Genomic DNA, 21,970 nt, shown 5'->3' with positions numbered 1-21,970 from the left:
TCCTACAAACAAGAGCTCGTCCCCTCGGTACTGCCAGAAAAGGGCTGGGAAGGCTCTCGGCCATCTGGCAGCACATGCGCGGATGGGAATTTGTCCCCAACGAAGGACACGTGAGGGACCCCCAAAGCCGCCGACGCTTTGAAGGGGTCACGTACCCCGTGAAACAAAGGTGTTTTTAGGATGGATGGGCACTTACCACCTGCGGCTTGGTCCTGGGGCTGTGTTCGTCGGGCGGCCGCGGGCACCGGGGCAGCCGGGGCGGTGGGGCAGCAGGCGGAGAGCGAGGTCCATCCCCGGGACCGGGGGACGCGTCACCTGAGTTGAGGGCCAGCATGTACCGCTTGGTGACATCCTCCAGCGAAGGAGGCTGGAGGGTCGGGAAGGATTTGCCAGACGAGCGGCTGGCAGCCGGCGCGGGGAGGTGGCTGTGGTGGCTGGAGGGGACAAGCGGCTCGGGGACAGTGATGGGGACGAAGGTGGTGGGCTCGCTGGTGTGACGGATGTGCTTGGTGGCCAGGCGGCTCTTGGTGAGGACGGCAGGCACCGGCGGGGGTTGGTTTTCCTGGTGAGCCGCGCGGTTGGAGCGCTTCTTGGAGCTACGCCGGGCAATGCGAGGGGACAACACATCAGCCAACTTGGGGTCAAAGCCATAGCCGCGGCCGGTGCCTGGCACTGCTGGTTGTGCCGAGAGGATGGGCTCGCTGCTGGACGGTGGGATGGTGGGCTCCAGCTCGCTGATGGCCTCACCGGGACCTTCGAAGGCACCGGCCGACAGCTCACTGCGGCGGCTGGGGTCGCTCAACGACTTCTTCTTGATGGTCTTGCCGTTGCCCTTCTCATCGATGAGCTTAGCCATAGCACCGGGCTGGCTGACAATGGTTTGGATGAGGCTGCTGTAGTCCCGCGGCCCATCGCTGCCGAGCGACAGGTCGCTGCCTGCGCTGCCTGCGCTGCCTGCAATGGCGGCGGGTTGAGGGATGCCCGCCTTGGTGCTCAGCGAGCCCAGGAAGTTGCTGTCAACGGAGAAATTTTTTGCCTCCTCCGTCACCGAGCATCTCCGGTGGGGCATGGGGTCACTCAGGGAGCGGTAGGGCTCGGTGCCACCCTCGCTGCCACCCTCCATCCCATTGGCACCCGCCGAGGGGAACTTACGGCGGCGCCGCAAACTGCCGGGGGTGCTCGGTGTCTCGGATTTGCCAGCCGGAAGGTCTTCAACTGCCGCTGCCGGGTGAGCAGGCAGTGGCATTTCGGTGTCACCGGCTGCCGGCCCAGAGTTGGGCAGCGTCCAGGTGTCCACGGCTTCGTGCAGGTCTTGGAAGGGCATCCCCACGGGCTCTGGCTCCGTGACGATGCCCTCGTCCGTCACACTCGACTCGTGACCCGACAGCTCCTCCACGGATTTCCTGCGAGCGAGGTTCTCCTCCGACTCTGCTTCCTTCAAACACCGCGTGCTCTCTGCCCGTCCCCGAAGGGTCACGTCTGTCGTCCCCGTCAGTGCCACCACCTCGGCGCCCTCCACACCTCCGCTGTCCTTCTGCTCGGCCGTGAAGCCGTAGTCCTGCTGAGAACCCATCCTGCTGATCTTCTCAAAGACCTGCCTCGCCTCCTGGATGTACTGGTCCTGGATGACCATGGGGAGAGCATCCTCGTCCCCCCGCTGTCCCCCATCCGAAGCCACCTGGTCCTGGCCGTCAGCAGTGGCCAGGAGGAGCTCGGAGGAGCTCTGCTTCATGGTGCTCTGTAAGAAAAGCCGCCGCGTCCCTGATTTTTCGGAGCAGGTGAAGGACTTGGCGCGACGCAACGTGGCCGTCAGGTCCTTGAGCGTTGGCCGCTCGCCCGACGCCCAGCGGTTGGGGGGCTGAGCGGCACCGCAGCTGCCCGGGGAAGGGTTGGCAATCCCGGAGCAGCCGTCGGAGCTGGCGTCGAGGCCGATCCTCACCCCTTTCTTCTTCACCTTCAGCTCCGAGAGGTCTGATTTGAGGAAGCTGAGGAGCGTCAGGGTCTCGGTGGCGATGTCGGGGTTGGACAAGGACTTGCAGTGCTTGGCCCGCTCCCCTTCCAGCCCCTGTGGTTGGTGCAGGCTCTCGCTCCCAAAGTCCGGTTTCACCTTGGCCGTGCCCTGCGGCAGCTTGGGACGGACACGGACCACTGGCTGCCCCCACGCCAGACCATCGCTCGCCCCAAAACTGGGTGATCGATAGACACCGTAACCTGCCTGCAGAGTCCGTCCTTGGTTGGGCCAACAGATCCCAAACTGTTCCTCTTCCTTCAGCGTCTCCGTGCTGGAATAACGACTGCTGCTCCGTGACCCACCAGGGCTGCCGAAGGGCAGGATGTTCACCTTGGAGACACGGGCCACCACGGGCAACGGATGACGGGGGACCACCCTCCCGCAGCCTTCGGCCTCGGCATCGCCGCCATCCGCCGGGCTCTCCCAACCACCGCTCTCCTTCTTCTTCTTCCGGGCGGCGCGGTGACGGTGGGCACCGCTTTGCCCTTCGCCTTCGCTGCCCGATGAAGCGCGGGGAGAACGGGATGCCGCCGCTTCATCCTCCCCGTTGGAGCGGGGAGATGGGGAGGAGGAGGGTGGTTGCGGTCGAGTCGAGTTATGCCAGGAATGCGGGCCGGGCTCCGGCGGAGCTCCGCGGGGGGAACGGAGCGCCGGGTGCGGGACGCGGCTGCGGGGCGGAGGCGGCGGGGGAGCTCCCCGGCCGCTCCCGCTCCCACTTCCAGCCCCGTTGCCCATCCCGCTCCCATTCCCGTTCCCATTCCCGGTTCCCCCCGTAGGCTGCCGGCAGCTTTCCCCGAAGAGTTTCCGCATCGCCGGGACGCTGGGCCAACGCGGCGGCTCCGCGTTTAACCCCGGGCCCGGCGGCGACGACGGCGGCGGCGGTGGCGGCGGTGGAGCCGGGGACGGTGGCTGAGCCCCGGCATGAACCGGGCCCGTTGGCTCCGGCTCGGTAAAACGAAGCGAAAGCTGCCGTACCGAAGGGGCCAGGCTGCCAAAAGCCCGGCCCGGTTGTTGCTGCTCCGCGATCGACGCTGAAACTTTCCTACCCGGGAAGAAGAAGAAGGAGGAGGAGGAAGAGGAGGAAGGCGGGGAGGAGGCGGGCAGGAGACACCGACCCGCCGCTACCCCCCGACCGCTGCCCCCCTCCGCCATTGTCTGCCCCCCCCCGCCGCCGCCGCCGCCTCCGCCCGCCCCCCGGCCCCGCCGCCGCCGCGCCCCGGCCCCGGCCCCGCCGCAGGCACCGCCCGGCCCCGCTCCTCCTCCGGGCTGCCGGCGGGCTTCATCCCTCCCGCTTTGTTTTCTCTCTCTCCCCTCTTTTTTTTTTTTTTTTTTTTTTGGCTTTTCCTCCTCCCTCACCCCCTGCTTTTTTATTTGTTGCATTCAAATAAACTTTCCTCCCCGGAGGCGTGGTTTCCTCCCGCAGAGGGGGATGGTGGCAGATTTTGCCCCCTGTTTTTTTTAATTTAATTTTTCATTTTGGGGATGGGGGGGAGGGTGGGGGGAAGAGGAAGGTAGCCGCGGAGCTGCCTGCCGGCTCCCAGGCCAAGCAGGGGCACCCCGCACCGCCCCCCCCATCCTTTATCCTTCACCCCCCTCACATCCTTCACCCCCCCACATCCTTCATCCTCCATCCTTCACCCCCCCATTGTTTACCCCCACATCCTTCACCCCCCACATCCTTCACCCCCCACATCCTTCATCCCCCCTCCATCCTTCATCCCCCTCCTTCATCTTTCACCCCCCCCATTCTTCAACCCCTAACCTTCACTCCCCATCCTTCACCCCCCCCCACATCCTTCACCCCCCCATCCTTCACCCCCCTGCATCCTTCACCCCCCATCCTTCACCACCCCCATCCTCCCCCCCATCCTTCACCACCCTCCCTCCGCCTCCTCCCAGCCTTTTTTTTTTTTTTTGGCGAAAAACCAGGATAAGTAAGCAAAAATTTGGGTGCCAGCGAGAGATGCCTCCCTTTGCTGTGGATTTCCCCAGCCCCTGCTTTGCAACTCATCTTGAGGAAGGCAGAACACCTTGTTCCCAACTTGCAAAGAGCTCAGGCGACGCACCGCCCCGTGAACAGACTTTCTCATGGTTTTTTAGCATCGCTTGTCAGCACTTGCTATTTGCAGCTCGTAACCCCCTTTCCCCCACGACAACGGATTTATCGCTGGGGATGTGAAAAATGAAGGTGGCTGGAGGGTGGTTGATGGGTGAGCTGGGGCCTTGGCGGTGTCGATGGGGCTGGAGAGGTGTCCCGGCTACATAAAGGACATCGCTATCACTGTCGCTGTCCCAGGGGCACAAAAAACCATGGTGGTGATTAAAAGAAAATCCAACAGCCCCCATAAATGCATTTTTTCAGGACCTAAAAAGTGCCTGCGGCGATGCTGTGAGATGCACCGCCCTGGCAGGTATTCCTTCCCTGGCTCTCCCTTCCCTCCCTCCGCCCTCCTGCCCTGGTTCCCCTAGGGCTGGGTGTCTCCTGGCCATAAGGACAACATCCCCATGAGGTCCCTGCTGTCACCTCGTGTTCAAGATGGGATTTTGGGAAGAGCCACATATCGCCTCTCCGTGCTGTAGGAGCTGGTCCGCAAGCTGCTGGTGTTGAGCATCTCGTAAGCGAAGGAGATGTTTTGAAGCGCCCACCCCGTCTCTAAGCGCCGCGTTGTGCCCATCGCCCTGGCTTCTAGGCCTGGTGCTACCAAAAGAACTGCTGACAGGAGTGCAAGGCCAGACAGGACACGGTTAGGCCCAAAGTGCAAATATTAGTGAGGTCTGTGTGCCTCCTACCCTCAAAACCACTCAAAATTTGTGATTCCACCATCAGGGACCTCACTGGGCTGTCCTGGGGCTGCTGGATGTCACCGCCCGAGCCCACGCTGTCCTTGCAGCCACCCACCGGCCTTTTTGGGACCTACTTAATTTTTTCCCCCTCAAAACTGTCTTGCAGTTAAATTCTGGCCGGTCGCCACGTCCCATGGGTGCTATCCATGCGTGGGGTGGGAGGTGTGACGGAGCAGGGCTCCTCCATGCCTCCCTGCGGCCCGGTGGGCACCCACAGACCCAGCTGAATGTCTCCAAATCTGAATATTTTGCGCCCTCTCCTGGGTCCAGATGGCGTGGCCCGCTGTCTCCCACCCTGTCACCTTTCCTTTTGCCTGGGGAGAACTGGGGACACCAGGCTGGGATTGTCCCACCGGCCACCACTCTCACAGCTCCCGGCATTTTGCCTTTCTGGTGCAGGACCCCAATAATACGTCAGAAGAGATTCCAGCAAGGATGAACTCTGGCCAAGGGAAACCCCGGGGCTGGTTCTGCCTCCTCCATCACTTTCTTTGCTCTACCCCAAAGCTGTTGGCACCTTGTGTGGTCCTCCCTGCCAGGACACGGCCACCGCTCCTGCAAAACCAGGCAGCTTGAGCTAACGTTGTCACAGGATCCCTCTCCATTCCAGCCCACCGTGATCTTTGAGCATCATCCAAAAGCTGACAACCACCCTGGGCACCCTCCTCATCCTCATGACAGCAAGAACCCACGTTGGGACCACCAGCCCTGGATGCTGGCGAGGTCCTTGGGTGGCCGGGTAGCCGAGGAAGATGCCGTGCGCTTGCAGGGAGCAAGTCAGGATGAAGTCGCGTGCTTGGCCGGGTGCAGGAGGGGTACTCATTGCGGGAGATGGGAAGCAAATTGCTTAAAACAACTTTGACACATTTATTATGTACAGATAACCTGTGAGAAATGCAGCAAAACATTTATCCTTATATATGTATATGCATGTATACTATATATACACACATACACCATAACCACACATAGAGTGTAATCAGGGCGGAGAATATCTGCGCCACGTAGCCTGTGCTGGACCACCTTCCCCTGCTTGCATGTACGTATATATAGTGGGTGTATATATGTGTACATATCCATCTGAAAAAGGGGAGGAGGTTTATTCTATATGTCTTATATGTTAAAGAAGACTCGCAGAGCGATTATTGGTACATCTACCCCGTGCCGTGTAAGCAAATCCCCGCATGCCAGGAGGAAGCACCGTCCTGCCGGAGGTTGTGGGGAGCAAAGCTCAAGCCCCAACCCAGGTCGAGGGTGGTGGAGAGGCCTAGCTGACAATTGGACGGGTGGTGACATGGCCAAGGCCACTGAGTAGCTCGGTGGCATGGGTTTCCTGACTCCTGGCGTTGTGCCTGGGTGTGCCAGCTCTGATTTTGGTGGATCCTGGTTAGGAGGTGACAGAAGGATGCTGAGGATGCCAGGATAGACCAGATTTGGGGTGCTGGGCTAAGCAGGGAGCTGAACCCGGATGATGCTGAAGGTCTGCAGGCAGATGACAACACTTCTGGCTTCTGTCTAAGCCAGCCCATGGTCATCACTTGGGTGGGAAATCCAGCATGGGTGTCCCAGTTGTCCTTATGTCCTCTGTCCCCAGCTCCCAGTCTGGCCAGGGATGCTCTCCCACTATTTTGCAGTGCCAGTGGTATGTGTGGGCTCATGTCTTTTACTGATCTGGACCCATTCTGGGGACTGGAGAATAGGGTATTACCCCCCAAAATGTCTGCGACACTGACCTTGAGCTGGAGACACATTGGGCCCCATGTGCCCCAGCAGGGGTGAGCTGAGCCAAACCCTCCCCAGCCTTCACATTGTCCCATCAGGGAAGTTTTAAATGAGAAGGGGGAGAAATCACCGCCCTGGCAGCTCGCCCTGAGCCAGGGACCGTGTCCTTCACAGTCCCACTGTGTTCGCCATGGTCCCACCAGTGGTTTTTATTGCATCGGTGGCTTGGCCACCAGGAAACATGGCGCAAAGCTGCTCAAACTTGAGCAACTGAGCCAGACAGATGACACTGAGCCATGATGGGGTTAATACTGTGCTGCTGCAGGCTCAAGATGGGATGAAAGTGCTGGAAGCTCAGGAGATGCTGTCCTGCTGTCCTCTAGCATGTCCCCAGCTGAAGCCATCTCTGCTCTGTGGAGCTTAAAACCAAAATTGCTCCATGGCTGGTCCCGGTGACACCGAGGTGGCCCTCATCCTCACCTAGGAGCCGTAGGTAATGCAATGGTCGTGCCGCCACTTGGAGTTCATCTTGTCGAGGAGGTAACGGGTGCTCTCACGAAACTTGCGTTTGGTGAAGTAGAAGAGGATGGGGTCGAGGACGCTGTTCATGCTGGCGAAGGGACGTGTGCACTTGTAGGCGATGGCAAATGCCTGCAGAGCCGGGCAGGGCAGGTCGGGTGAGGAACGGACGATCAGGTAGATGGTCTTGGTGAGGTGGAAGGGGAGGAAGCTGATGGAGAAGACAATGACCACGATGATGATCATACGCACAGCTTTGTCCTTCCTCTTGTGCACCGCCAAGCCGATCAGCTCATCCTTCTGGCACAGGATCCGGGCCATGCTGCAGTAGCAGGAGACGATGGCCACAAAGGGCAGCAGGAAGCCGGTGACCGTGAGGGTGATGCCATAGGGGAAGTAGGCAGCAGAGCGATCCGGTGGGCTCAGGTCGTAGCAGACAGTGCGGTTCCTCTGGGTGCCAGTGGAAGCGAAGATGAAGGTGGGCAGGCACTGGGCGATGACGATGAACCACACTGCGGCACACACCAGCCACGTCAGCTTCTTCCCTTTCTTCTTGTGCCATGAGGCCAAGGGGTGGCAGATGCCCAGGTACCTCTGGATGCTGATGCAGGTGAGGAAGAAGATGCTGCTGTGTAGGTTGGTGTAGAACTGGAAGCGGACAAATTTGCAGGTGAAGTCCCCAAAAGGCCAATAATCCTTCTGGGTGTAGTTGTAGATGAGAAGCGGGAGGGAGCAGACGTAGAGCAGGTCGGCTGTGGCCAGGTTCAGCATGTAGATCATGGTGCGGCTGAGCGCCTTACGGGTCACCCAGATCTGTCCGATGACCACGGCGTTCAGGGGCAACCCCACCATGAACACCACCGAGTAGACCAGGGGCAGTAGGACCTGCTTGAACTCCTCATGGAAGGTGCACGAGTTCCTCCCGACCCCCATGGGGGCCGTCAAGTTGGCCATGGTGGTGGTCCCCACCGTGGATGCCCTCTCTGCTGGTGTGGTCCCTCAGCAGTGCCTGCGAATGACAAAGGGGATGGTTGGTGACTCGGCCACGAGATGTCACATCCACCCTAGCAAGATGAACTTGGACCAGTGCGTGCGACCCCATAGCCCCTTCCTTCTGGGCCGGGGCCACCCCCGGTACCCACACAGGCTGGGGGATGGGGGATGGAGGGCAGCCCTGCCGAGAAGGGCCTGGCGGTGCTGGGGGTGAAAAGCTGGACACGAGCCGGCAACGTGCGCTCGCAGCCCAGACCCCCACCCGTGCCCAGGGCTGCATCCCCAGCAGCGCGGGCAGCAGGGCGAGGGAGGGGGTGCTGCCCCCCTGCCCCGCTCTGTGAGACCCCCCTGCAGCGCCGCCTCCAGCTCGGGGCTCCTCAGCACGGGACAGACACGGGGCTGTGGGAGCGGGGCCAGAGGGGGCACAGAAATGCTCCGAGGGCTGGAGCCCCTCTGCTGCGAGGCCGGGCTGGGAGAGCTGGGGTTGTTCAGCCCGGGGAAGGGGAGGCTGCGGGGAGACCTTATTGCGACCCTTCAGTGCTTAAAGGGGGGCTGTAGGAAGGGTGGGGGCGACCTCTTTAGCAAGGCCTGTTGTGACAGGCCAAGGGGGGATGGTTTGAAATTAAAGGAGGGGAGATTTAGACTGGATCTAAGGGAGAAATGTTTTACGCTGAGGGTGGTGAGACACTGGCCCAGGTTGCCCCGAGAGGTGGTCGATGCCCCATCCCTGGGCACATCCCAGGTGAGGCTGGACGGGGCTCTGAGCGACCTGATGGAGTTGGGGATGTCCCTGCCCATGGCAGGGGGTTGGACTGGGTGAGCTCTAAAGGTCCCTTCCCACCCAACCTGTTCTGTGATTCTATCATTCTAAACCACAGCGATGGATTTAAAGGTCCGTCAGGGAGGTGAAGGTGGAGAGAGGGACTGCATGGGATGGTGGCCGTGATCTCACCTCCTCCTCCCCCAACACTTAGATCCCACAGAAAGGTTTGCACAAGGCCAAAACGCCCTCGTCCTGGTGCAGGAGAGGAGGCAGCAGCGTGGTGTGCCGCTAGCCACCAGCACGGGTTCCCGCTCCTCTGCAGGGGGTGCCAAAACCCTACGGCCAGTCACACGAGCGGGCTGCGTCCCCTGGGTTTCAGGAGATGCCACCTGCACCGAGCCCAGCACAATCCGCAGGTGTTTTGTGGTTACTTTCATCTGGGAAGCGGGACTGGTGACTCTCTGGTCCCGGAGGTTTTCGGTTTTGTGGGTTGAGAGAGCCCATCCACGTGGCCTCTGGGCTGCTCTGAGCTGGAGAAGAGGCCACCTGCTTCTCCTAGAAGCTGAGACTAACACGAAAGATGCTGTCCTACAGCACAAAGAGACCCCCGACCCCAGCCATGTCACCTGGTGAAATCCCTCGCCATGCCACCCATGGGTGCTACCCGCCCCTGGGTTGCAGCAGCTCAGAGGCGCGGGCAGAGCCACTTCTCCTTCCTTCTCTTGCTTCCTCCGTTGCCCGCAGACCTGTCTGCAACCCTGGCCACAGGCACGGGGCTGGCACCTTTCCCTCACACGCCCCAGCAGCAGCCCTGACGCCTGGTGGGGACAAGCTTGCATGGAAATGGGGTGGCCAGTGCCCCCACACAGGCTGGGAAGGGAAACTGAGGCAGGGAGAGGGGTGGCTGAGCTCTGGTGAGGTGCATGGGACAGAGGGGTCCAGGGGGGACACACACAAGTCCAGGGTCCACCCCATTAACTTGTACCACCATGGCAGCCCCATTTCAGGTCTTTGGGGATTTACCAGCCCCAAAGCACAGCCGGGCCATGGGGTCAGGCTTGGGGAAAGTGTTGGGGGACATACAGGGCTCCCTCATTTTTGGGCATGCTCCAGGCTTGCAGTCCAGTTCCCCCCCCGCCCTCCTTGCTGCTGCATAACCCTCCTACCCCCCTGGCACTCCACTGAGCCCCCCTGCACCCCACTGAGCCCCCCCTCACCCTACTGCGCCCCATTGCACCCACTGTCACCCAGCTCCAGGCAGTCCCAGCACCCACCTCTGCCACTTCCAAGCCAATAAGTGCCCCACGGGTCTGAACTTCCCTGTCCCTTGGGACTCCCTAAACCTCCCCCAGGACCCCAGGCCAGGGCAGCACCCAGCCAGCCCCCACCCTGGGCACCCAAAGGAGCCTCTGCCACCCCACGAGTGCTCACAGGAACATCACCGTGACATTGGGGACAAAGTGGCTGGTAGAGATTGGGGGGGGGGGGGGTTCTGGGGGACATGGGAGCCTGTCTTACCTGCTGGGGTGCCACGGGGTGCCAGAGGGTGGTAGGGGGTGGTAGGGGGTGCTACAGGGTGCTGGGACCTGCTGCTCTTCCAAGCGCCTGGGCACATCTGTGGCCCTGGGGTGCTGCACTCGCCCCGTTGAGCAACGCTTCCCCTTTCTACCCGATGACAGCACCCCAGTGCCCAATGGGGAACAGAAACCTGGGTGGCAGGGCGGGCGCTGCACTGCCTGGCATGGCACCGTACTGTGGGCACCGCGTGGCACAAGCACTGCGTGGCCACGTGGGCACGGCGTGGCATGGCACGGCCGCCCCAGCACCTCCATCACAGCTCCACACCGCGTGCATACATCCCCTTCCCCTATACAAATACGTGGGGGCCCCTATACACATGCGTGCAACCTCCCTGTGCAAACCCGCGGACACACGTGTGTATGCCCCCATGCCTGAGGCGTGTGCACAATCATGCATCCCCCACGCACCCACATTGCACCCCCAAAAAGAGCCGCACCCAGACACCAAAGGGACATCCAGAGCTGGCAAATGCCACCAGCGCAGGGGACACATAGCCCAGACCCACGTGGGGATTCCAGGATGCAACTGGCTGAGGCCACCAGCTGTGTCACCAGGCCCATGAATTTTTGGGTCTTTTCCCCCACTTTAGGGGTCTTTTCCACTGTTTTTTGTCTCCTTCCAAGGGGCAGATGCTGGGGACAGGGAGGGCACCAGGGATGGTGGCACCAGTGTTGCTCCCGTTGCCCCATCCCTTCTCACTGAGGCCACACAAGGGAAACTGAGGCATGGACACTTGGTTTGAAGTGGACTGGTGTGGCTCATGCCCCGTTTTTGCAGAGTTTCTCCTCAAAACACCCCTCAGAGAGCGTTTGCAGGAGGGGTGCTAAGGGATATGTCCAAGGCTACACAGGCCATCGGTGACAGAGGGCGGCTGAACCACAGATCTGATGAGCAGGCAATAAATGAGGGGCCCTCCCCACAAAAAAGGGAAATAAGCAAAAAAAAAACCGCTTTGCAAGAGCAAAATGGGGTACTGAATCATAGAATGAAAGAACGGTTTGGGTTGGAAGGGACCTTTAGAGCTCATCTAGTCCAACCCCCTGCCTTGGGTAGGGACATCCCCAACTCGATCAGGTCGCTCAGAGCCCCGTCCAGCCTCACCTGGGATGTGCCCAGGGATGGGGCATCGACCACCTCTCGGGGCAACCTGGGCCAGTGTCTCACCACCCTCCGCGTAAAACATTTCTTCCTTCGATCCCGTCTGAATCTCCCCTCCTTTAGTTTCAAACCATCCCCCCTTGGCCTGTCACAGCAGGCCTTGCTAAAGAGGTCGCCCCCACCCTTCCTACAGCCCCCCTTTAAGCACTGAAGGGTCGCAATAAGGTCTCCCCGCAGCCTCCCCTTCCCCAGGCTGAACAACCCCAGCTCTCCCAGCCCGGCCTCGCAGCAGAGGGGCTCCAGCCCTCGGAGCATTTCTGTGGCCCACTGAACCCCAGTGCTGCCAGGCTGAGTGGGACAGGAAAGCCAGAGGTGAGGAGGGAAAATCCCTCCCGATCTCAGGAAAAACAGCTGCTGAGTGTGTTGAGCACAGCCTTTCTATTAGACACTGGATAACCCCCACCCCCACCGTACCCACTGCCTGCAACCGCCCGTAACTCCGCAATCACAGCCTGTCATTGCCCATAAATCACCGCTATTTCCAACTAACGAAACCACATCAAGGCACTCGGCCTCATCCTGCTGCTGGGCGCGAGGCATGTCCCCGGATCATGATCTGGCCTGAAGGGTTACCCAAAAAGTCTCTTTTTTTCACCAAAAAACCCTGTCACAGGAATCCCTGCCAGCCCCTGGGGTGATGGGGTGGGTGCCGCCTGCGCTCAGCCTCCCCAAAATCCATGGGATTATGGAGACCTGGCCCTGGTGCCCTGACACCACGGTGACGGGCACCAGGAGAAACCTTTGGTGAAATGAGACTTGCAAGAGAAAAAGGGGGTGCCCGTGGTGTTGGGGTGCTCTGTAGGTTGGGGTCACCCTTATCCCGGGGGATTAAGGTGCCTGCGAAGGAGGAAGGGGGTTAAGAGAGAGAACTGGGGCTGCCCTGCAGCCAGATGGGGAAGAGACTGAAAATAACCACTGGCTCCGCTCACCAGTGCCCGCGAGCTTCCCCTGGCATGTGTCGGGGTGGCTTTGCTCCCCTCCAGCCCCTTTGCTTTCAAACCATCTCATGCAAGCCCTTCTCTGGTGAAATTAGCTTCAATTAACGCCCTGATACTAATACGAAGGGGGTTTCTGCAGTGGGAAGGTATTTCGGCTGCCGCTGCCCTCGAATAGGATATAGGGGATGATTTCCTCCCTTGGAAACCTTCCCCCTTGGTGTGTCCTGCCCCGGGAGGAGGCCGTGGTGGGGACATCCTGGTGGCCTGATGGCAGGGCTGGGATGGCAGAGGTGGAAGCGAAAGCTCCAGCTCAGCAGATTTCAAAGGGGATGAAGGGGGAGGGGGTTCTCCCGCCCCGCGTGTCGCTTGGCCAAAGCCGCAACGTCCCTGTCCCCAAACACCTCCTGGCTGGTCCCCAAACACCTTCAGGTGCCCGTGGTCATGTCCCACCAGCCCCAGGGTGGTTGGGGACCAAGGCTTGGGTGTTTTAAGGGAAATCTCCGTTTATCGAAGCCTGAAGGGGTAATGATGTGGCCAAATTGGGCCAGAGTGGCATTTCTGGGAGCTTAACAGGGACCTGCGGGGACAGGGCACTGGGACGGTTCCGCTGGTGATGCCGGGTGCCTCTGCCACTGATGTACTCTGCCCTCGGGTGACTCCCTTCGCCTCCCCATGCTTCGGTGCCCCATCTCTGAAATAAATCAACACCTCGGGGGGTGCTCTGAGCAACCCAGGCAGCGTTTTCCTGCTGGAAATGGGAGATGCTGGGGACTGGGAAGGTGCGATGAGTTGGCCCGGTCTCAGCTGACAGCGCTGAGGCTCTGGCTGGGCTTGTATAAACCCATACACACAAACATATAGGCACATATACAGCTATATGTCCACCCACATATGCAAAAACATATATATAAAAGCACACACATCTCTCCATATAAATATACCTCTCTACATATCTGTACCTTTATACAAAAATATACCTCTATACATATATATTCAGACATATATATGGCTCTACACACACATATATACACACACACATATACACACACATGGATATACACACATACATTTCTCTATATGTATATATAGGAATATATATCTCCATTTACACACACGTATATACAAAGTTCTGTACCTATATACACAAGTATATGGCTCCGAGCACATGGACTCACACATGTATATACGTAACTTATCCATATATATACAAATATATTTATGCTTCTATACACACGTGCTCATATTTATACCTCTGGATGTATATATGTACAAATACATACAGACATATATAAAAAGGCAGAGGCCAGGCTCCCGGCACCCGCAGTGGAGACGCCGGGGAAGCCCAGGTCTCTCGAGCAGGTTTGAGGGCACTCCGCACACGACACCGCCGCCGGCACGGGGCTGATCCCTGCCGATGCCCTGGGAGACGCAGGCGCATCCCGGGAGCACCCCAGGCCACGGGAGCAGAGGGACCGGGATGAGCCCACCCTGCTGAGCCTCACACCTGCCCTGCCGTGGGGATCACGGCGTGATTTTTAAGCCTTGGTCCACGGTAAAAGCTGCTAAACTTCCCTAAAAGCACAGTCCAGCAGTCACCATTTGGGGTGGCTTTGGGACCACCCCAAAGTCCAACCGAAGCACCGATGCTCTCCGCATCTGACCTCATCCTCTCCAGTTCTGCCTCATCCTGCCCAGTTCAATCTCATCTGCTCAGGTCCAGTCCTGCCTGGTTCAGCCTCACCCGTTTGGGTCCGATCCTGCCCAGTTTGGTCTGATGCCGGCGGGTCTGATCCTGTGTGCTTCAGTCTGACCCTCTTGGGTCTGATCCTGCCCAGTCCGGAGCCATCCTGCCCAGTCCAGCCTGACCCTTTTGGGTCTGATCCTGCCCAGTCCAGCCTGACCCACTCAGGTCCCATCCTGCCCAGTCCAGCCTGACCCTTTTGGGTCTGATCCTGCCCAGTCCAGCCTGACCCACTCAGGACCCATCCTGCCCAGTCCAGCCTGACCCTTTTGGGTCTGATCCTGCCCAGTCCAGCCTGACCCACTCAGGACCCATCCTGCCCAGTCCAGCCTGACCCTTTTGGGTCTGATCCTGCCCAGTCCAGCCTGACCCACTCAGGTCCCATCCTGCCCAGTCCAGCCTGACCCTTTTGGGTCTGATCCTGCCCAGTCCAGCCTGACCCACTCAGGACCCATCCTGCCCAGTCCAGCCTGACCCTTTTGGGTCTGATCCTGCCCAGTCCAGCCTGACCCACTCAGGTCCCATCCTGCCCAGTCCAGCCTGACCCTTTTGGGTCTGATCCTGCCCAGTCCAACCTGACCCACTCAGGACCCATCCTGCCCAGTCCAGCCTGACCCACTCAGGTCCCATCCTGCCCAGTCCAGCCTGACCCTTTTGGGTCTGATCCTGCCCAGTCCAGCCTGACCCACTCAGGACCCATCCTGCCCAGTCCAGCCTGACCCTTTTGGGTCTGATCCTGCCCAGTCCAGCCTGACCCACTCAGGACCCATCCTGCCCAGTCCAGCCTGACCCTTTTGGGTCTGATCCTGCCCAGTCCAGCCTGACCCACTCAGGACCCATCCTGCCCAGTCCAGCCTGACCCTTTTGGGTCTGATCCTGCCCAGTCCAGCCTGACCCACTCAGGACCCATCCTGCCCAGTCCAGCCTGACCCTTTTGGGTCTGATCCTGCCCAGTCCAGCCTGACCCACTCAGGACCCATCCTGCCCAGTCCAGCCTGACCCTTTTGGGTCTGATCCTGCCCAGTCCAGCCTGACCCACTCAGGACCCATCCTGCCCAGTCCAGCCTGACCCTTTTGGGTCTGATCCTGCCCAGTCCAGCCTGACCCACTCAGGTCCCATCCTGCCCAGTCCAGCCTGACCCTTTTGGGTCTGATCCTGCCCAGTCCAGCCTGACCCACTCGGGTCCCATCCTGCCCAGTCCAGCCTGACCCTTTTGGGTCTGATCCTGCCCAGTCCAGCCTGACCCACTCAGGACCCATCCTGCCCAGTCCAGCCCGACCCTTTTGGGTCTGATCCTGCCCAGTCCAACCTGACCCACTCAGGACCCATCCTGCCCAGTCCAGCCTGAGCCTTTTGGGTCTGATCCTGCCCGGTTCGGTCTTACCCTGATGGGTCCCATCCTGCCCTGCCCAGCACCATCCTGCCTGCTTCACCCTGACCCTCTCGGGTCGGATCCCGTCCCGGTTCGGTTGGTCCCGTCGCTCCCGTACGCGGCACTTACCGGCAGCGGGATGCGCCGGGGCGGCAGCGGTGCTCAGCTCCCGGGGCCGCCCCGCCGCCAGCCCCGCTCCGCCCCGGGGCCGCCCCGCTCCGCCCCGCTCCGGCCCCGGCACCTGCGGGAGGCCCCGGAGGGACCTGGGGAAGGGTCACAGCTGGATTGGGGCAGGGGGAAACAGCTGGGCTGGGTGACGGACAGCTGCGTGGAGGGGGCTGCCACACAAACATCTGGATTCGCCTTAGGGCGTGTGCAAACATCTGGCTTGAATGGGGTGGTGGGGGGCTTCCAACCACCCCAAAAGTGGGGTGTACAGGGTGGGGTGCTCACGCACCGGCCAACAGCTGGATCGCCCCGGGTAGAGGCTGGGAGCTGCTGCGACCAGCAGCTGGGTGCTGGGCACAGGGTCTCCCTGCGGCACCGTGTCTCAGCCGAAAGGGTCGGTGGCTTCGGTACTCATTAACCAGGCAGCCAAGCCTCTGCGCTTCCTGAGCAGGGCTATTAAAGAGCAATAAGAAAAGGAACACCCGGGGGGGACGTGTTGGGTATGAAAGGGCCGATGCATAAACAGTCCAGGAATTACGCGGGATGACGGGCTTGGCTCTTCCTTTCCCTGGAAGCCCAGTTTGCCCTCCAAAATTATTCCCCTCCTTTCTTTTTAGGGGCTTGTGATGGGTCTCGGTGATGGTGGAGGGCAAGGAGGTGCCAACCGGCATCACCTGCATGACGGAGCACCATGAGGGGGGCTCCCCGGCATCGCCTCGTTGAGCGATGCACCCCTGGAGCTGGCACCCAAATATGAGGAGAGGAGTTTTGGGTGGGGGCTTGGCTGCACGGTGCAGGATGGGGAGGTGGAATGAGGTGCCGCAGCCTGTCCGCATCCCACCGGCGCCTGCGCTACGATGGACAACGCGGGCTTTCATCGATCCTGGCGCAAGCCCACAGCCAAGCCAGGCAGCAGGGCCACGGGGGAGATGGGCTCTGGCAGAAGCAGCTGTAAATATTTGCAACCACAGCCAGGCTGGAGCCATCACCCTCATCCTGGGGCTGCCCGGGCTTGTGGGGTTGGGTTGGCGATGGCTCGGTGCCCTTGTGAAATTCCCCGCTCCCTCAGCCGCCATGGGGAGACGGAAACTGGGAGAAAAAGTGTCTTTCCCCAGAGTAGAGCGGAAAACACGCCTTGTGCAAACAAGCCCAGCAGCCTGTGATGGGAAGGCCAGGGCTTTCCACAAGCATCTGGAGAATGCAGCTGAGAACGGACACAACTCACTCCTCCGATGAATCGCCCACATAAGCACTTATCCCACCTCCAGAACTGCATCTGTCTTCGGCACAGTCTCTGAGCTGGTGAAAAAGAGCTGGTGTCGTCCTCCCTCCTGGCACGGCCGGTGTCCTTGCGGGTCCCCAAGGTGAACGCCTCGTAGCCACCTGTCCTGCTGTGGGGACACTGTAAATAGTGGAGGGAGTGTTAAAAAGGAGAAAATAAAATAGTGGCTCCTGGCTGCCTGCCAGCCCCAACCGCCTCCGCTGAGGCCTGCAGCCTGATCTGTAGCCTCAAGACCAGCCCTACAGCACCTGGAATAAATGGGAACCCCCCAGACCCCAGCATTTTGGGGGTTGAGCAGGGATGGGAGAGGCAAATTTGGAGGCGGCAGCAAGGCTAAAGAAGATTTCAAGCAAGGCATTGTTTTTACACCTCTTTTTATCCATGTGAAAGGCAGATGAAACTCTCTGGGAAAAATAATGAGGGAAAGGGAATAGCCTGGGTTCCTCTTGGAGTCTCACCGACTGAATTAATCCCTGGCATAAAGGCCTGGCGCGGTGGCTGGATTTGGCTTCCCAAGACTCTTTGGCCGCCTGGTTTCTGTTCCTCCGGCTGGATGTTGCCGGTCAGTGCGTTAGTGGCTGATTGCAGGCGACCTTTGCAGCTGCTGCCCAGGGTAATTGCACCTTCCCACCAGGCTCCAGCTTTCCGGCTGCTGGTGGGTCGCAGGATGGTGCAGATGGACAGAGGAGCATCTGTGGTGCCAGGGAGGCAGCCGGGAGCTGGGACCGTGCTCCTTCAAACTGACGCAAAACCCTTGTTGGAGGCGAAAAGCAGCATTTTTCAAATGCTGAAGCTTTGTGAAAGCCTCGGGGCAGGGGTGTCCCCACCACCAGACGCTGGATGCCCCCACGGGGAGGGTCCTACAGGGCTTTCAGGTTCCCCCCCAACACACACGTACCGATGACGCAGGCTGGGTCCCTTCTGCCTCAGGCTCTGCCATGGCTCACCAGACCAGAGATGTCTTGCATGAAAAATGTCATTACTCCTAAAAGTTATTTATAATGGAAATGAAATTAATTTCTTGTGTCCTCCTGGCAATAGTAGCCTGCCGGGGTGGTGGACCTATTAGCGATTGCTCGTGAGGAGGTGACATTTGATGGCAACTTCCTCTTTTTTAACTAGCTCAGAGGAGGTGGCCACCCCAGGCTCACCCACAGATACCTGCTACCCCAGCACCTGCCTTTGAGTCCCCAGATTTTTGGCAGAGAAGGTGTTTGGTAGAGAAAGTCTCATCTCTGCTGGTCCCCTCCGTCCTTTTGGTGCAATCAACCTTCACCGCAGTCAAACCGGTGCACCTACCTGCGGTGAAAACCCCAGCAGAAGAAGACAAACCTTGTCGCTGCTGGACCTCTGCATTGAAGAAACTGGTCTAACCTTCAAACCCCATTGCCATGATGGATCCCAGGCCCATGTTTCTGGCCATCCAGCCCAAATTTCCTTCTGGAGGTGATGAGGTCCCAGCAACAGGCTATGAGCTCAGTGTACTCATTCTGCCAGGGCTCCACGGGAGTGCTGGGAAATCTTGGCTTTGATGGGAATTCAGACAACAAAGTCTTGGCTTTGCTCCAAGTGGGAGCTGACCCACCGTTCCTATGTCTCAGCATTTCTGAAGAAGTGTGTTTGAGCTCATTTTCCTCTCCCACCTGCTTTCCTAGAGCTCCATGGACGTCAGCAGGGGAGGAAGGAGTTGCTGAGCTTCTCCTCCTGCCAGCACATAGATGATTAATGCCTTCTTTGCAGGCTTCCTTTCCTCTCACCAGCACACCCTGATGTGTCCCGGAAACTCAGGGTTGCTTCCACTCATTGCTCTTCTTTGCTCGGGAATCCTCAAGGAGCTGTGCGGAGTGCGGGGATCCAGGCACGAGTGGTGTCTTAGGCTTCCCTTAGGAAGGGAAGTGGTGGGTGTTTGGGAGGTGGCCTGGGTGCAGGAGACATCGTCCGTCTGCTGGTGAAGCAGGTTGGGAAGGGAGATTTTGGGACATGTACCTGTGGCTCTTCACAGGAAGGGAATCCCAGGGCTTAGGGCATGAGGGAGTCTCATGACAGAACTTTCTGAGGTGGGCCTTCACACTTTGTAGCCATCTTTGAGAGGTCTTCTCCACCCCCACTGCTAGGAGGCTCTGCAAAGAGGGACACCATGGGCTCTTGCTGCATCATCCTCACAAGCGTTTGCACTTTGTCCCTTTGAGGACAGAGCTGGGGGTCTGGGATGGGGACGTCTCTGAACTTTGCATGGTTGAGTGGAAGTCAAGCACCTCCAGGCTGGCCACAGCTCCTCCTTCAGCTCCTTCCCCTCCACCCCATGTCAGTAGATCCTATATCCCTTTTGGGTTTTCGCCCTGCTGTGGCTCTTCCCACCCTGGGAAGGTCTCAGGCACCTGAGGCTCAGCACAGCGATGGCCATCTTGGTCTTCTCACCAACACACCTCTCCATAAACACCCATCGTCCCCATCCCCCATGACGGGAGACCATGGTATGGAGCCGCGGTGCAACCCAGCGTGGAACTCCACCATCCTTGTGGTGGGAGAACTGGGCTCTTCCAGCAGCCCCAGGGATGGGTCCAGGTACCAGGTGATGATAAAAGGGTGTCCAAAAGCAGGCCCAGATCCCCATGGGGTCCTGCAGGATCTGGCCACGCTGCCAGCTGCCCAGGGGGTGATGGAGGAGCACGCCGTGTCCTTTTGGCTCACCACCTCCAGGCTTCTCCGCTTTCCGGACCACGTCCGCAGGGAGGAATCAGGAGGTCAAAGCACAGGAGACCTGCAGGTACCTTTGCTATTTCCCATCCGGGAAAGATTAAAAATAACTTCCCTCAATTTGTCGCCGTTTCCTTGATAGCTTGTTTGCTTTGGCTGTCGGACCAGAGGTAGTTCAGCTGGAGAGTTTAGTCTGGAAAATGATTGCACACACACACACACACCCCCCCGCAAATTACTACCAGGGATGAAGGATGGAAACGTTGATGGAGATGCCTGCTTTTGGGGTACCACCATCCCAGCAGAACCACACACCCGGTCACATTCGTATGGTAAAAATACTTATTTTAAGGTTGAAAACCAGCATCTCAGCTCTGAGTCAACCCGAGGGGCTCCGTGATCATGGTCCATCACTGTAAACCAGGGCCAAGCGCAGGTGTCCCACCTTGCCCCCATGTGCTGCTGCTGCAGGAGCACAGGTTGTCACCTGCCTGGTGGCCGCCCAGCACTTGGGTCTTACGGATGGGTTGATGCAGCACAAGGGTGGGACGGGCAAATTTCCCACCCAGCTGGGTGTGAGTTACCAGGAACCCAGCAATTTTGTGCACTGCAAATTTAATGCTTTTCATTAAAAACTACTTGTTGATGCAACTTCTTGTTGCGTCCCCAGGAACCCCATGCTCGGTTCTGCTGCTCCTGCAGCAAGAGAAAAGGGATTTTGTGTGTGATGAGTTCACCTGGGACTTCTGAGCTGCAGCTCAAATATCCTAGCTGGATAGACGTGCAATTTTTAGTCCGTGCATTTAGTCTAAGCCTTTCTGTAATGGAAATTTTAAGTCTTTCGCTGCTCTTTTTGCTCATTAACACCATTAAATGCAGTGCTGTTGACTCAGGATATCCATCCCCTCGCCAAGGTCAGTGAGGGTGCAGTGGGGACTCTTGAGCAGCCAAAATAACCCAGGCATGAGGCATCTCCCCTAGGGACCAAAACCTTCCAGGAATTAAAGCTCAGAGCATGAACCATTTGCTTCCCAGGACCATGCAGGGACCCGCTCAACTCTCGGGCTGGTTCTTCTTTGCCTGCAGGTGGGTCCATCAAACCCAGTCACAGCAGCAAATATTTAAGCCGCAGTGTCCTGTTCCTTCCATTGCGAAGGCGACCAGATTGGACATTTATTTTGGGAAAAAACCATCTGTTTCGTGTCCGGCGTTGTCAATGAAGTTTTCCGTGCGGAGCATCTCACGTGTTCTTGCTTCTCCCTTTCGGTTCTGCTTCTCAGAAGATCACATCATGCTCTTGAAGAAGCAAAAAGGGAAGCTGTGTCCCAAGTGTGGGTTTTTTTATAATTCCAAGAATTTGTCTCTTTCTTACATGAAAGCAACTTCTTTTTTTTTTTTTGAAAAGAGCAGAGTTACAGAAACAAGGTGAAATTCAGACACAAGTTTTCTCTTCTGCCTCTTAGAGGTAGGCAAAAAAACCCCCACCAGTGCTTGAGGTTTCTGCTCAGCTAAACCAAATGTGATAATCACATTTCATAGGAAGATTTTTGAGATATCCCTGATATTAATGGTCCTTGATTTATAGATAACAGGTTATTCCACGCTGCTTGCTGCGAGATAACTTTACCACAACTCGCTGGAGGCTTTACTGGCAGCATCACCACAGAGGGACCATTTCATGTCCTCCAGCCTCATATGGGGATGATTCTCATCTTTTTCTCCCCACTGAATCCATCAGGAAACCCTCACATCCCCTTTTCTGCAAGCAGAAAAAGGCTCAAAACTCCAGCAAACCCACTCAAGGCTTGCTATAGGGTTTGCTTTGGGTTATAGGCAACATTGCCCCTGTAGGAGCAAGAATTAGGGGTCCGGGGCCAGCTCGGTGCCCTGGATAAGGAGGGAAGCAGGAATAGCTTCCCAAGACAGACTCAGTTTTTGCCGGGACGTGGTCCTCATGCAACAGCGCTGGGAGCAGCATTACCCTTGGCAGCATCTTCTAAACAAACCTCAGAGCAGAGCCGGTGCCAAGACGTTTTGCACAAACACAAGGGTGAAACTATAACTGGGAAAATACAAACGTGGGGGGTCCTGGCCATCAGCTGTCTTGGTTTGGGCAAAACCTGGCGTGGTTGCCGCACCTTCTCTTTCGATGTGGTGGCTTGCAGCACTGTGTAGGTGCT

The 21,970-nt window shown here is 58.5% G+C and overlaps 2 protein-coding genes across 4 annotated transcripts in view; both read right to left on the bottom strand.

The window, feature by feature from the left end:
* The window catches only part of ARHGEF17 (Rho guanine nucleotide exchange factor 17), a 36,700-nt gene extending 33,526 nt beyond the window's left edge, over window positions 1-3,174 (bottom strand). The window contains exon 1 of the mRNA XM_064441553.1: window positions 197-3,174. Within this exon, the coding sequence (XP_064297623.1) occupies window positions 197-3,163 (2,967 nt within the window). The 5' untranslated portion in view covers window positions 3,164-3,174. The remainder of the gene's footprint in view (window positions 1-196) is intronic.
* Window positions 3,175-5,700: 2,526 nt separating this feature from the next.
* Window positions 5,701-15,826, bottom strand: P2RY6 (pyrimidinergic receptor P2Y6). 3 transcript variants are annotated; one of them, XM_064441551.1, is made up of 2 exons: window positions 15,773-15,826; window positions 5,701-8,105 (listed from the first exon to the last, which is right to left on the bottom strand). In XM_064441551.1, the coding sequence occupies exon 2, from the start codon at window positions 8,048-8,050 to the stop codon at window positions 7,058-7,060; it is 993 nt and encodes a 330-aa protein (XP_064297621.1). In that variant the 5' UTR covers window positions 8,051-8,105; window positions 15,773-15,826; the 3' UTR covers window positions 5,701-7,057. The 3 variants fall into 3 exon arrangements, with proteins under 3 accessions (XP_064297621.1, XP_064297620.1, XP_064297619.1); XM_064441550.1 differs by lacking the exon at window positions 15,773-15,826 and adding an exon at window positions 15,656-15,766; XM_064441549.1 differs by lacking the exon at window positions 15,773-15,826 and adding an exon at window positions 10,371-10,503.
* Window positions 15,827-21,970: the final 6,144 nt, after the last annotated feature.

This window comes from Phalacrocorax carbo, chromosome 1 (genome assembly GCF_963921805.1).
Source record: "Phalacrocorax carbo chromosome 1, bPhaCar2.1, whole genome shotgun sequence".
Classification (NCBI taxonomy): Eukaryota; Metazoa; Chordata; class Aves; order Suliformes; family Phalacrocoracidae; genus Phalacrocorax; species Phalacrocorax carbo.
This window is presented reverse-complemented; position numbering and strand designations above follow the sequence as displayed.